At 37.2% G+C, this 16,458-nt stretch overlaps 1 protein-coding gene across 1 annotated transcript; it reads left to right on the top strand.

Annotated features, from left to right (window-relative positions):
* Positions 1-5,352: 5,352 nt before the first annotated feature.
* LOC126824504 (leukocyte receptor cluster member 1) lies at positions 5,353-13,635 on the top strand. Its single transcript, XM_050553737.2, has 7 exons — positions 5,353-5,467; positions 6,032-6,131; positions 7,611-7,778; positions 9,484-9,601; positions 10,477-10,573; positions 11,314-11,422; positions 12,629-13,635. Exons 1-7 carry the CDS (start codon positions 5,445-5,447, stop codon positions 12,920-12,922), a joined length of 909 nt encoding a protein of 302 aa, XP_050409694.1. The 5' UTR covers positions 5,353-5,444; the 3' UTR covers positions 12,923-13,635.
* Positions 13,636-16,458: the final 2,823 nt, after the last annotated feature.

The following is a 16,458-nucleotide window of genomic DNA, read 5'->3' as shown; positions in this document are numbered from 1 at the left end:
AATAAAAGTGTTATCATTTTGCCTAAATCTTGTTGTAGTTATTTAAATCCAATATATCACAATGTCGCATAGTCTCATAGAGCCTGTGGAACACAATGTAAAGGTGGGGATGGGGGTATCTTTAACCCAATATTTATATCATCAGTGCGCTAAAATCGCGACATTGCGCCCTCCTACTGCTTTATTGACGGTTTCTGTACTGGTACCTCATTCAAGAAAACATAAACCCAAATATTTTTAGAATTGGCCATGAGCTAAAACTTGGGCAATGGTTTTAGTGCCCAGCCAATGTACCATTAATATTCTGAAAATATTTTAGTGAAAGTTCTTGTGAATAAGGCCATAATTGGTTGTTTATACAGGAAATTTTCAGAGCAGAATGGGTGTCGGCGACTCGGACTAATTTGTCAATTTATATGCCCGTTTCGGGGAGTTGGGATGGCCTAGTGGTCTAGAACGTAGCGCTTTGAACTCTTAACTGACTGGTCACCTCTGGCTTGCGGTTGTGGTTTCGATCCCCGATGTGAGCGTATGTGGCTTTGAGATATGGACGTCTTCTCAACGGGGATGCCTGTGAAGGAACAGTGCCTAGTCCTTCGAATGGGACGAAAACCCGAGGTCCCGTGTACACATAGATGTGCACGTAAAAAAAACCCTTGACATTTGAAATTGGAAATAAGATTAGGCCAGAATGTCGCTGCCCGGGCAAAATTTCCCTTATGACATACTGCATTGCGTACACCCGTCTCCATGTACCGAGTCGGTGTAGAAAAGTGGGATGTTAAACTCCATTTCATTTCAATCATTTAAAATAGTCACTAGCAACCAAATTATGGTGAACTTTCCTGATCGAGTCTACTTTTTGGTGACTTGCGGATCAGTCAGAGAGAGATCTTACCTGCAGCGGAGCACGGAGGCACCTATTAGTCTTGCCCACAATGAAAACTAATTATAATCGAAAAGCCAATTTATAGAAGAAAACTTGAGATGGGTTACTCGCTTTTTATCATGTACTTGACTCCATATGAATGCTTATATTACAGGCCTTCTATGATGACTGCATCTCTAGCACTAAAATTGTCCACAAAACAATATTTTCTGCAATCTGGTTAAAACACGGATCTTATTTCGTTTCGTTTTTATAGTTCAAAATTTCGTTTTACTTGTCTTTACTACACTGTCGGACATCGAAAGTATAAAAAAACGAAACGAAATATAGATCTGTATTTTAATCAGATTGTATTTTAATCAGACTTCTGGGCATTGTCCATTGTGAGAGACTGCGCATGATTGCCCGTTTTAATGATGGATAATAATAAGTAAGGAAATGATGATTAGATTAATTTATAATTATTTTGTCTGTTTCACAGATTTAGTGGGGAAGTAAATATTAATCAATGTTATGGGCAGGTGTTCACACATGTATTAATTAATTTAGTTAGTAAATCACCACATGATTGCTCGTTTTAATAACAGATAATCTATCTATATATATATTTGTGACTGTTGTTTGTCTGTCTGTCTTTCTGTCTGTCTGTCTGTCTGTTCGGGGTTGGCGGCTACACTAGGTCTTCCCCGAGTCTGAAATTTGCGGTATAGGGGTAGCTCGGACCGGAGAGTAACATAGATCAGGTAGCGTTAGTCTACCACTTCCGGTTTCGGAGTTATGACCCCCGAGCGAAGTCTGTCTGTTCGGGGTTGGCGGCTACATCTGCCCCGAGTCTGAAATTTGGGGTATAGGGGTAGCTCGGACCGGGAAGTAACATAGGCCAGGTGGCGTTAGTCTACCACTTCCAGTTTCGGAGTTATGACCCCCCGAGCGAAGCCGGTCTGTTCGGGGTTGGCGGCTACACAAGGTCTGCCCCGACTCTGAAAATTTGAGGTATAGGAATAGCTCGGACCGGGGAGTAACATAGGCCAGGTGGCGTTAGTCTACCACTTCCTGTTTCGGAGTTATGACCCCCGAGCGAAGTCTGTCTGTTCGGGGTTGGCGGCTACACTAGGTCTGCCCCCAAGTCTGAAATTTGGGGTATAGGTGTAGCTCCGACTGGGGAGTAACATAGGCCAGGTGGAGTTAGTCTACCACTTCCGGTTTCGGAGTTATGACCCCCGAGCGAAGTCTGTTCGGGGTTGGCGGCTACATCTGCCCCGAGTCTGAAATTTGGGGTATAGGGGTAGCTCGGACCGGGGAGTAACATAGGCCAGGTGGTGTTAGTCTACCACTTCCGGTTTCGGAGTTATGACCCCCGAGCGAAGCCGGGTATCCTGCTAGTAATATAATATATGTTCAGCTGGTCAGTTATCACACGTTTACATATTCCTTTATTTAGTGCTACTAATGATTGTACAACTATAATTAATTTTTATGAAAGTTACTTTAGTACAAATGGGTCGGATGTTTTAGACCATGGCAGAATAATTCCGGTAGTAGCTTAGAAGACATGGAAAAGGGCTCGATATGGAGGCAGACGTTAATTACGATAACCGTAAAGACTACTATCTGTTGCGATATGTTGTATTTCTATGTGCTGTATTGGTTTGTTAGAATTATAGTTGTAATGACTTTTAATGTATGTTCCTTCATTGTGAAAATAAAGAAGTCAAATCATCCTTTGATCCTATGTTAATCCCAGGGGCGCCGGAACCCGGGTACCAGGGTATACAAATGGTACCCTGCCTTTTTCTGGGGTATACATGTATACCCATGCCCTAATGATGAAAGTTTTCAACCTTTTTACTAAATGATAGATATGTAATGGCTCTCTGGTCGGTCGCGAACCGGCTCTCGCACTCTCATTATCAGCTATGAGTGCATGCCTTGGCCAGATGCGACATCTGAAAACCTGGACTAGGTGCACAATGTCTCAGAATTCTCTGAACAATCGTCTATTTGCCAAAATTCACAAGTTAAGAATGGACGAAATAGACATTGTGAAAATATTATCTGAATTCATTTTGAAATCTGATCAGCGCATCAATTATTTCGGTCGATTATTGTCTCATTATAGTGTCTCGTGTCTGTATCCTGAATATGAGCTCTTGCAATAATCGTGTCTCTTAATCTACTGTCTCGTTCAAAAAGCTTATTATATTTTCTTGATGACGATTGGTGTATTGAATGTCAAATTAAAAAGAATTTGTTATAAGATGAATTGCTCATGATACGAAAATTGTGAATAATCAGGCTTTTGTCTCTTTCATTGTCATGTATTTTAAAGGGTTTTATGTTGGAGTTTGGAATGCTAGAGGCGCTCTAAACAGCGTTCTCGGAATTGACAAATTTCAGAATTTTCTAGTGGCCGGGGGAAGACCCCCAGACCCCCCCCCCCCTATCTTTTGGTACCCTGGCCCTCGCGCCGTTTGGCAATGTGTACGCGGCACCTCGGTTTTTCGTCTCATCCGAATGACTAGACAACTGTCCTTGCCAGGCCCGCCGTCCTGCACCACTGACAAGGGGGGACCACGCCAGTAAATCTGGGTGAACATTTTCGGCCAATGCAGGAATCGAACACCCGACCTCCAGGCTAGCGAGCCTGCGTCTTACCCACTTAGCCACATTTCTATAATAATTCGCATTAATTCCCTTCAAAATATCAACAGGGCACAAAGACGTATCAAATAATTATAATCTCATATAAAAAATATAACCAAAAGAGAATGCCTTCAAAACTTACAAACATCTTCCAAAATATGAAATAGTCATTTATGTCAAGAGATATGACGTATGGATAGACTAGGTCATTTCTACGGTATACGAAGTCCTGTATAATTACATCCAGCTACAAGAAAGTGAGTTGCGTACTTATATGAAACGACATATATGAATAAATTAACGAACCCACGCCTCAACTAAAACAAATTACGAACGATGAAAATACAATATATCCTACGTTTTGGGATAACATAGTAATAATAAAAATAATAGAAATTGAACACGTACAAAACAAATCATCAACAGGATCCCGAAGAGTAGCATGATTTACACGTAAGTCTAGATACATTCTGATTAAAATACAGTTCAATATTTCGTTTCGTTTTTTTTTATACTTTCGATGGCCTACACTATATGAAGATCTGACCGGTTGTAGCGATAGGTCGCGTCAGAGGTCATACGAGCGGCTTTTGATCCTATAACGTCAGACATTTGATTAACCAATCAGCATTTATTGGTGTTACTAGTGGATTACCCACAGTTCCGTGCAAAACACGCCTAAAGCTCGTCGTAACATACCGTCTCATTGGCTAATAGCTCATATCATTCAGAACACGTCTTCCAGATCCTAGTGCAGTAAAGACAAAGTAAAACGAATTCGCTTTCGCGTTGGGGTCTTTAGCAGTGGGAGGAAATCGGAGGACTCGGAAAAAACCCACGAGGTTGGACAGGCGACCCTACTCCTTGTCACGTACAACCGCATGTTCCTGAAGCAACGATCGCGAGTTTTACAACATCTAACGGATAAGATGTACGTATATGCGAGATCAAGCCTTCTATTGAAGATGGTACAACCGGGGATTCGAAACCACGCCAGTTGACTCAGTGACAGGCCTTGTGATATAGCGCGCACGTGCTAACTATAAAAACGAAACGAAATAGGATCTGTGTTTTAATCAGATTGTACTAGATATATTACAGTAGCTAAGTCTCTAACTCAATATCATCCAAAGTCTTACACGTTGAAAATACGAATTATTTGTCAATTCAAATCAACATTGATGTTGTGATCTTACCAGGAAAAGGCAGGCTTCTGATATCCAATATTTAAGACAAAATAAAACATTTTACCATTGGTACACGAATCGTGTACCATAGTGCGTTTTAGCGTCATTTGCAACAAGTGACCAGAAAGAACGAGGCTAGACATATTCAACTGGAAAGCCTGCTTAATAGACTGGAATAACCAGACGCTAGAAGTTGCTATAGGGTTGAGACACATGCTGTATTTCGCTGGACATAACTGATTTGAAATTAGAGTAAAAAAGGAAACCATTGAATGTAAATCAGTTTATATACAATCAGATTACATTATTATATGCGTTTCGACCCATTTGGGTCAATTTCTAGGTCCCAAATATTGGCGATTTAGCTCCTTTAACTGTGCTTTAAGTGAAATCTGTACCGATGTTTTTTCGGGTCTGAAAGATTAACTTATTGTGATGAACAATCATTTGTGCTTGATAGCGATATTAGGATACTTGCCGAAACGTCGTGCTAGTATTACAATAAAACCAGTGATTGATATTCCATTTTAAAAAAATGCGGTCTGTTTGATGTGTTCCTCATTGGCTAAATGCGCTTATCCTGATTGCCAGCCGCAAGTCAAAGGGAAACAACTCCATATAACAAAAACGGAAGTAGCCTTATAGAGAAACAAAGTGAAAGTAGATTTCGATAGTAAAACGTTTACAAAAAGCAGTTCAAATTAATCGCCTGGTGCATAATCAGGATGAATATTTTGCACCACAAAAGGTCAGTGTAAAGTTTTAGTTAGATAAACTCAAGTTAATAAAACTACTGACCCCGCACGTGGCCATCAAGACGAAATTTTGTATGTTCAATGTTTGTTGTTTATATTCACATAATTCAGTCAGCAACAATCAAAGTTTCTGTTTTGCATTCTATGATTCTATATTCTGGTGTCGCTATGTTCCAGATAAAATAGAATTATTTTATGAGATACAGAAAATATGGAAGAAAGCAAATTAATGATTATATATATATACATACACATGTATGACCCTTTGTTTTACCTATACTACTACTAGTACTAGGCCTATTACTTATTACTACCCTGGAATGAATGAATTCCAACTTTCAAGGTTTCTTTTACATACATGCCACCATGTACACAGGAACTAGCTGCTTTCCTTGACAGGCCTTGTCCTGTGCCACTGATACAGGAGAAACAAAGCTGGAAAATCCCAGGGAACTTTCATGGACAGCTCACTGAGCCACTGTGACTCCCTAATACAATGGGGAGTGAGACAAATAGTATAAACTTAACACTAAACAATTGTTAAATATTTAATTTAGTTGGCATGTCCGAACTAAGAAGAATATAGAGAGAGTGAGAAAAGATGAAGAAAAAGCTGCAGAAGCGGAAAAAGAAAAAGAACGAAAAATAGCACTAGCTGTAAGTTTCATATATTTGTTTTTACTCAGACTTGCAGCAATCATTTCAACGACAACTCAACGACAACTCGATCAACCAACAAGCTACATCATATGAAATAGAGAATATAAAGGCCTATGGTATGTACAAAGGCCAGTTAGTTGAGCCATGTTTTCGATCATCTCGCCAGGAATAGAAGCTATCTGTAGGCATAGGTGTACGGGGAAATTTTTCACTGGGGGGGCGGTGGTGGTTGGTGCCCAAAAAATGTAGTTAGGTTCTTAGTATGTTACATAATAATAATAAATTCACTGTTAAATTGGACACATTTATGAACACAATATTTTTTATATACAACTTTTACAAAGTACAATTTTGTGCCCAAATTTTCCCAGTATTTGGTGCCCAAAATCCCAGCCCGTACGCCTATGTCTGTAGGTTATTGATATTAAATGACAACTCTGATGTAAGATAAATTTGTTGTGTTTGAAATACAGATGTGATGTCATCCTTTTATGTTGGTGTACCATTATTTCACTGAATGGTACGGGCAATGTGCCAAGCATGCATTATTTATACTATTTGAAATATTGGACCCCCGTGACATATTTTATTGAAATGCATGTACTGGATAGTGGCTGTATTTTAAGTTGTTTAATTGCGTAATATATAGATATAGCCCTCGTGCAATAATATCAATATATTACTTAATGTCCCGCACTGGACCATTAAACTGCATATAATACATGGGAATATAATCTTGTAATACAAGTATTATTGTGGTGGTAGACCGAACATAATGATGTAGTTTGAGTGACACAAAATATCCCTGTTGATCAATGCTATAGAGTAAATTGGTCCATTTTTTAAAAAAAAAAAAGGTCAAACTTGTTTTGGGGATCAGTTGAATTTATTCTGAAATTTTGCCAACAATTATTGTTTAAATTTTAGATTAATATTTTCAGTGTGTTATCATGGTAGGAAAGTTTAGAAATGAAATGAAATAGAGTTTAACATCCTACTGTTCTGCTTCTACTGGGCTAATGAAGACGGGCATATGCCATACAGTAGGATATGAGGGAAATTTTGCCCGGGCAGCCGCGCTACGGCCTACTCTAATATCGAATTCCAACTGCCAAGGGATCTTTTACGTGCACGCCAATATGTGCTATGAGGGAAATATTGCCGGACAGCGGCGCTATGGCCTACTCTCATATCGAATTCCATCTGCCAAGGGATCATTAATGTACATGCCAATGTGTACACGGGACATCGCTTTTTCATCTCATCAGAACAACTAGACAGCTGTCCTTGTCAGGCCCTTCCAGCACCACTGACAAGGAGAAACCATGCCTGAAAATCCTGATGAACTTTCTCGACCATGAAAGTTTAGTCAGGTGTTTCCCACTCCTGTATTATAATTTCCAATTCCCCCTCAAAAAATCCATCATTTTATGTGTATTTTGTGGTGCAACTGACCTGTGTTTTATGTTATTACAGGAACAAGAGGCTAGAACTGATATATTACGTAGTCGAGCTAAAGATAAAATACAATTTACTACTGATGGTGAAACAAATCAAATTACAAGTGGTTCATCTTCACAGATCGTTCCTAGTGAAATAGAAAAATCAGGCAATATAAATTTCTTCAAGGAAATAGAAGATGGGGTAGGTAAAATGAATCAGCACCACTGGTATCAAGTAGTTGTGCTGTTTTAGTGGGATTCTCTGTATTTTATGTTTATTTTCAAGCAGTCTGTTAAAGGGGCATTATGGAAGATTAGATAAAGAGTTAACTTTAGTAATAGTTAAAAAAATAAATAGATAACGTAAATAGAATATGCTGAAAGTTTCGTCAAATTGCTCCACTCTGAGCCAATATATTAGCTTTTGAATTTTAGGCTAGCCTCCTTCATCATTTCTAAAGTCAGTACGATAAAAAACAAAGTCTCGTTTATCCATTTTTACATTTGATTATCCTTCACAAAATGGATTACAATCCACTAAATATCGCAGGCTAGCGATGGCATCAAGAGTTGATTATTGTCTGAATAAGTTTATTAAAGTAGCTAAGTCTCTAGCTAAGTATCATCCAAAGTTGCGACCCATTTGTGTTCATGTCTAGGTGCCAAAGAATAGAGATTTAGCTCCTTTAATTATTCAACACCACTTGGGAAAGTAAACAGTAGCAGGGGCGGATCCAGGAATTTTTGCAGGGGGGGGGGGTCATGTTCCTAAGACAATGTATTTCCCCCCCCCCTCCCGCATGGTCTCTATCGTCATTTTGGCGTATATACATACACATTGAGCTTTTTAAACAGAGAAATTCAACACCTCGTTTGACGTCAATTTTTATTATGAATGAATACAATGACATTGTGATTCAATTTCATGGATGCAAAGCATTAATTGTGATATCACATAATCTCCATATCATTTTCTCGTGCTTTGAGTGCCCATCCTGTCCCAAATCTGACGATAAAGGATAAAGCACACGGCCGAGAAACCTTTCTCATAAAAAGTGTTGATTTTCAAAAAAATTTATGTGGCTGAGCAGGGGTGGGGGGGTCTACCCCCCAAGCCCCCCCTCTGGATCCGCCCCTGAGTAGAAACCCAACATTCATTATCTAATCTAGATGTACTATTTTAAACTACACAACAGTAGGGATCTAATAATGTTCAATAATTCTCAACAAATTTTAACAATTTAAAAACAATGTTTTGAAACTAAACACAGAAACTCCCATTAAAATAGCCCAACTACACGATACCCGAGTTGTGGTGATAACACCGATATTTGACCAGAGAGGTTTTTTACCCGAGACAGTTACCGTAGCTCCTATCACTACTATCAGCACCAGTTGGCACCTATATAATCCCTGTAGTTGAAGTGCCTGTGGTCGAAACATTGGTCTACTGCTATAACTGTACATGTATTTATATACTAATATTTGTGACTGTCGTTTGTTTGTTTGTCCGTTCAGGGCTGTCCCTAGGCTGAAATTTGGTGTAGAAAGGTAGCTCAACCAAGGATTAAAACAGTCCTGGTGGCGTTGGCCTACCACTTCCGGTTTCGGAGTTATACTACTTTCAATCTATGCAATCTGGTCAACTGCTAATAATATATAAATGAGGTTAACTGTATTGCAGGCAGAAATTTATTTATATCTATTGATATCAATTACTTATTAGTATGACAAATGACACAATCATTCAATACTACACTTAAGTTTGTCAGCTTATATCAAGCCTGGCTTCTGTAGTATCATTAGTGATGAAAGAAAACTCAGAAAAGCCTAACAAAGCAGTAAGTAGAAAACTTTAAAATCTGACAATATTACTTGACTTGTGGATTTTTTCTGTCTATATTTAGTTACGTAAACAAGGTATCAATGAAGAACATGCTAAAGAAAAGAAAGCCGAAAAAGAAAAATGGGAGAAGAGTATTGGTTTATTGACCTACTTAGGAAAAAGTAACATCGAAGAACAGAGTAGGTAGTCTTTAAAATTTACTTTCAATTCCTTGTAAATTTAAGAGAGTTGGACGTTGATATCCCTTAAAGTTAAAGAGATCCCTTAGAGTTTAAGAGAGTTGATGTTTACAATAATGTTGTTTCCAAGGCAATCAATATCTCTCATGTGCTTTAAAGCATTTTGGAGCCATGTTGGCTAAGTGAGTAAGACGTTGGCCCACTAACCTGGAGGTCCAGTGCTCAGTCCCTGCGATTTTCTGGCGTGGTTCCCCCTTGTTAGTGGTGCAGGACAGAGGTTCCGTGTACACATTGGCGTGTACATAAAATATTCCTTGGCAGTTGGAATTTGATATAATAGTAGGCAGCTGTGCGGGCAAAATTTTCGTCATAGCACACTGTATGTCCGTCTTCATTAGCCTAGTCGGAGCAGAACATTAGGACCGAACTTATATTTTTTTTAGCCCAAATCATAAACCCTAAGCTTATTTTCCTTATTTCCCAGGAGTCCAGGACCTATAATACGTCATTTTTGGCATCGTCTTCTCCGGAAATTTGAATTTCGGCATTTACAACCATCGGAATCGGCTTTGTTTTATGGCAATTCATCTAGAAATTCTGGGAATAAATAATAAACAATTTACGGTATATTGCTAATGCCACAAAGGCTGTAGAAAGCAAGTATCGATATAGCTGATTTAAAGCTGAAATACCCCCAAACCTCACAACAACAAAAAAAAAAAACCAATACCAAAAAAAAAAAAAGATCTTCCGACCAACCAACCCTAATTTTTGTGACCAATTAGCATAAACACAGGTATTTTTTTATTCGGTCTTAGAAATTGCTTTAAAAAAAATAGATTTCTATTTAATCAGTATTGTTTTGTTTTTTTCAGATGAGACACCATGGTATATAACAGGTAAAAGTAGAAAGAGAAAACATGAAGAAGATGATGAGGATGAAGAAAGAAGTAAATATAATAAAGTTACACAGTAAGTAGTTACCATAGTAAAAGTGGTTACCATAGTAAATATAATAAAGTTACACAGTAAGTGGTTACCATAGTAAATATAATAAAGTTACACAGTAAGTGGTTACCATAGTAAATATAATAAAGTTACACAGTAAGTGGTTACCATAGTAAATATAATAAAGTTACACAGTAAGTGGTTACCATAGTAAATATAATAAAGTAAAACAGTAACTGGTTACAAATAGCATATAACTATATTTCACCTCTTATAATAAAGTTAAACACATTACCATATAATATAAAGTTACACAGTTAACGATTACCAGTAGCATATAACAATATTTCACCTCTTACAAGATTAGGGTATTTGGACGCCGAGTGCTCTAAGGCGTGTGCTTTAGATCATAAGGTCTGTCATTTAGTCAAGTGGCATGGTTTCGGTTCCCCACTTTTACGTGACAGGGAGTAGGGTCATTGTTTCAAGAAACTACACTCCCTGATCCAAATATTTTACATAAGGCAAAGAGGTCTGCCCCAGGAAATTTTCTAAAATTGTTAACGAAATATGCCAATGAATCATGAATACAACATTGTGTGAACATTGCAATAATGCTGTGTGGTATCACATTTACTCTTTCTTGAACACCTGATACCACTGTTCATTTTTTAGTAAGCTTAGAGTTCTTATTAGGGTTGGTTTTTTTTCCCTTATAGCAACAGATGTAGCAGTATAGTAATTCTTTCTTTCATTTGTTTTAGATTTGACAAAGAAGACAGAAAGAAAGCTGATTTAGATCCATTGAATCAGATGAAAGAATATATTGATAAAAAGAAAAAGAAGAAAAAACACAAAGATCATAAAGAGAAGGTTTTTAATTAAATTTACTTTGACAATCTTATTTAACATGCCTTATGCTAAAGCTAAATCTGCCTATTACAGGTCTTTCTTTAGGCCTTAAATGTTATATAAATTATTAATTAGACATTAATTAACTTATCAAGACCAAAATCAACCTTCGATGGTATCTTAGCCTGTGATATATTTTAGTGGATTTGAATATGTTTGTAATTGTTGAAATAACCATAAAAATGGATAATCGAGACTTTGTTACGATGAAGGCTAGCCTAAAATTGTATCGCTAATATCTCGATTCAGAGTGAATCAATTTGATTGAAATTTTCAGCATATTCTGTTTTCATTATCTATTTTTTAACTATTATAGCAACAACTTTCAACTCTTTATCTAATCTTACATAATGCCCCTTTAAGGCTGGGAAATAGTTGATTCTGGACTTTTTGATATTTTTTTTTGATAATGTTTCCAAAAAGAAATCTCAAGTTGAGAAGATAACAAATGAGATAATAAATAATAATGTTAAAAACAGTATTTTGATATTTCCAACAATAGAGGTTACGAACCCCTGCATTATGCTTATATCAACATTATCTTAGTAAAGGATTACAAAATAGCTCAGTGGAGTGGCAGAGCGAGTAAGGTGCTGGCTCACTAACCTGGAGGTCCTGATTTCAATCCTGGTGTTTGCCAAGAAAGTTCATCCAAATTTTCCAGATTGGTTTCCCCATGTGAGTAGTGCAGGAGAGATAATCTGGCAAGGAACATCATCTGGTCGTGCGGATGGGAAGAAAACAACAGCCTATGCCCTTGTAATAAAACTATTGTAGTTTGAATTAGATGAAGGGTAGATGGAATCATGGAAATCCACTGTCTGTTTCCCACATATTACCCAGCATGGTCATATGACCATCTTTATAGCCCAGTACATTATCATGGTGCAGAACTGTATGGGATTAAACCTCATTTCATCTAACGAAATAAGTCCAAATTAAAACAAACAATTTTTTTTTTTTGTGGTGGGGGGGGGATCATAAGGTCTGCCATTGAGTCAAGTGGTGTGGCTTTGATTCCCCTCTTGTATGTGACAGGGAGCCTGTCCAACCTTGTGGGGTTTTTTCTGGGTCCTCCAGTTTCCTCCCACTGCTAATTACCCGTTACTGCTAATTAATAAAATTAAACTGTATGTTAGTCTAAACAAGTTCTTTTTTTATTTACAGAAAAATAAACACGGTAAACAAAAACATACAGAAAGTAAACAAGATAAACATCTACCTAGACCCAGCACAAGTAAAACTATAGAACAGCTGAGAGCTGAAAGGTTAAAACGTGAAAATAAAGAGAAATACAGAACCAGTGAATTGTTTTCAAAGTTAACGGGAGATAACTCCAAAAAATCAGATTCTGAAGACGAAGATGACATTTCACGTGAAAGATCGCGCAAATATAACTCCCAATATAACCCAGAATTATCTAGAAAATATAAAAAGCGTTCGTATGATGATTTCAGCTGATAATACTGTTTTAATGAATTTTAAGGTTTTACTTTTTAAGAATATCTGATGGATCTGATATTGAATTGATTTATTGCTTCCAATTTAAAGTAGCTAAGTCTCTAACTCAATATCACCCAAAATCTTCAACATTGAAAACATGAATATTTGTCAGTTTAAATCAATACTGATGTTGTGATCTTACCGGGAAAAGGTGCCCTTCTGATATCCAATATTTAAGACAAAATAAACATTTTACAATTGGTACACGAATCATGTACCATAATGCGTTTCAGCGCTATGTGTAATAAGGGACTCGGAAAACGAGGCTAGGCATATTCCACAAGTCATGTCAAACGGTGACGCTATATTCTTATCTTGAGAGCATGCCCAATAAATACTATTGGCGTAGACTGGAATAACCAGAAGCTAGAGATTGAAATTCGATTGAGAATACTGGCATATGTCGCTGAACCTAACTGATTAGAAATTTCAGTAAAAACAGAAACGATTGAATGTAAATCAATTTATATACATTCATATTACATTATTGCATGTGTTGCGACCCATTTGTGTCAATTTCTAGGTCCCAAATATTAGCGACTTAGCTCCTTTAAATATTGGAATGTATATTATGTGGTCTAGTTGACTTGAGGAATTGATATTTATTAACTTTTTGTTCATAATAAACTGACAGTATAGAATGTAATTGTAAATAAAAAAATTTAATACTTCTTCATATTTGGGATTTATAATTACAAGTTTTTGTGGATTGTGGTTGAAAAAAGATCTATGTAGCCTGTTAATACATTAAATAGTATAGTAATTATCATTTTACAGTAATAGCATTTATGATTTTAAATTCATCCATATTATTAAACTCTAAAGAACATCATTATCCCCTTTATGTCCAATGTTGTTGAAAATATACGAAGTCCTAAAGTCCCAGAATCAGCTCTCTAAGAGAGAGGAAAAGGGATCCTATTTTTATTTCAATTTCAGTTGACCAGAGGCCGTATTTTACTGTGTGAAACCAGGCTAGAAAATCTCAATGCACTTTCTCGGCCATTATCTGTGCATCGAAACCGGGATATTCTGGTTAGATTTTTCGACATATATATTAAATAGTTTCGTCCTTATTGAATAAAGGAAATGGGGTTTTATGTCCTGCTATTCTATTAGAACTGGGCAGGCGCCAATATGCATTGTGTTATGGGAGAAAATTCTCCTGGTCAGCACTTGAAATCCAGCTGTCAGAGATTCTTTTACGTGAACGTCAAGATGTATACGGACCGGATAAAGACCCACAGAGGCCCTAAGCACTCAATTGTAAACAAGGTTAGCGTTAACCGTAGGCTATCCCAAGATCTTGCCATAACGCTTACCCAAACCGACATTATGTGGCTTAATGGTTAATTCAGCACTGCTCATACGAAAATTTAATAGAACAGTAAGCCTGCACTTGACGGACGATACAAATATTTTGTCCAACTGAACAATTAAATTTATGACCTAAATTCAATGGTATTTATGAAACTCGTATAGTGAATTGTATTGGTAACTATGGATCAATCGATTTGTTTACCCGTCACTGGTATTAATACTGTAGTCTCATATTACAAGTCCATCGTATCTTTATAAAATCTATCAGCTGTGATATAAACTGATCGAGACTATTCATTCATAGTGTAAATAGAGGTGTATGTATATATTTTGGGATATAATGTCGGATATAAACACGTGATGTTGATGTAAACCATTACCTCAAGGTATGTGCATTCATGAATATTATTAATTACTTAACCTGGTATTAATAATTAACTGTAATTAGTATACTGTTATATAAGACAACGAAATCGATTTCACTAAAATTGACACACTTATATGGATATACTACTTCTGAATTTTATTATCATGCTACGTTTCAACACTCACACAGGTATCGTTATCAAGATAATATGCTTGATAACGATACCTGTATGAGTGTTGAAACGTAGCATGATAATAAAATTCTGAAGTAGTACATCCATATAAGTGTTCAAATTTTTTCTACTGTTATAGTTAATGACAAACTCCATTCATTACATATGAGTTGGCTTTTTATAACCCCAGTGCATTGAAATGTACGATCCTTTGCCCCCACCCCTCCTGTCAGTAGTGCAGGACAGAGGGGCTTGCAAGGACTATGTCTAGTCATTCGGATAGTATTTAAAAAAAACTAGATCCCTTGTACACGTAAAGGAACACTGACAGATGGAATTCGAAATAAAAATAGGCCGTAGCAGCGCCGCAATCCGGGCAAAATGTCCCTCATAACATATTTCAGATCTTGTTGACGCACATGTCCGTACATCTGTGGTGTTCTACTTGTGAACCCTCTGGAGGCTACAATTATAACCCGATCGTTTTTAAAATGTGTATGATGTTTACATTTGTGCGACGAATATGTCAATTGAATTTCTGATAACCCCTTTCAAACGGACAATAATGATATAAGATTTCCAAGAAAAAATAATTTTATTTGAATCTCGAATAACGAAACACGCCCGACTCGTTATTCGAGCTCGATAATGCTAGTTTCATCTCTCGTGCGATGCGTTACGATAGGATAGTCCCTACTGAGTTCACGATCTGGTACGTGCAGAAACGTTCGAATACGTTTTGATACGATCACCACAATTGCTACGACTGACCACAGTATATTATAAGACCTGATAGGATCACCACGATTACTCCACGATTAAAACCACGATTTCAATCGTAGCGCGAATCGTGATAATGGAAACCTAGCATAAGCAAAATGATTAATTGCCGAGACTTCCTTCCCCTAAGTCAATTAGACGCCATGGTGGCACTGTGAGACGCTGGCTCGATCATGGCGTATTCCTTTTAATTAGGATAGCATCATTGTGCCAAAAACGAATGTAGACGAAAGGTACGACAATTACAAAATTAAAATTGGAGGGGGGTGTATAAAATTAAAAACCAAAACTATAGTGTTAAAATTTATTATATAGACTCTCGTAACAAAGCTATTACATGGTTTAATAGTTCGGTTTTCAAGAGATCCCAGGAAATTACGTCTGGAAACGGTTGGCGACGCTGTAGGAGTTGGTCGGGACTTCCTTTCTGCGTCTGAAAACATGAAAACTGTAGCCTTTAATGATTTAAACAGTCAATCCGAAATTAGTTCCAATAGTCGAAGAGAATATTACACAGGCAGCGGGGGGCGGACAAAGCCACCTCGGGTTACAGAAGCATCAACGGAGCAACAAAGTTTAAAGTAGGGATAGTTTTGAAACTTCAGAAATTGCTTTGCTTCATATAGCACATTGCCTAGCACATGCTCGTGTTCATTAGCATTGTCGGTTCATGGTCGGTTCAGGACGTTAAATTCTTAAGAAAAAAATAATAATTTTATTTCAATCCCGAATAACAAAACGCGTTCTGTCTCGTTATTCGTTATTCAAAATGTTATTCCCGAACAACGAAACACGATTTAACTGTACACACTCAATTACTTCTACATGTCTTCTCATATCTCAGTTTTGGACTCT

The sequence above is a fragment of the Patella vulgata genome, chromosome 6 (assembly GCF_932274485.2).
Source record: "Patella vulgata chromosome 6, xgPatVulg1.2, whole genome shotgun sequence".
Lineage (NCBI taxonomy): Eukaryota > Metazoa > Mollusca > Gastropoda > Patellidae > Patella > Patella vulgata.
This window is presented reverse-complemented; position numbering and strand designations above follow the sequence as displayed.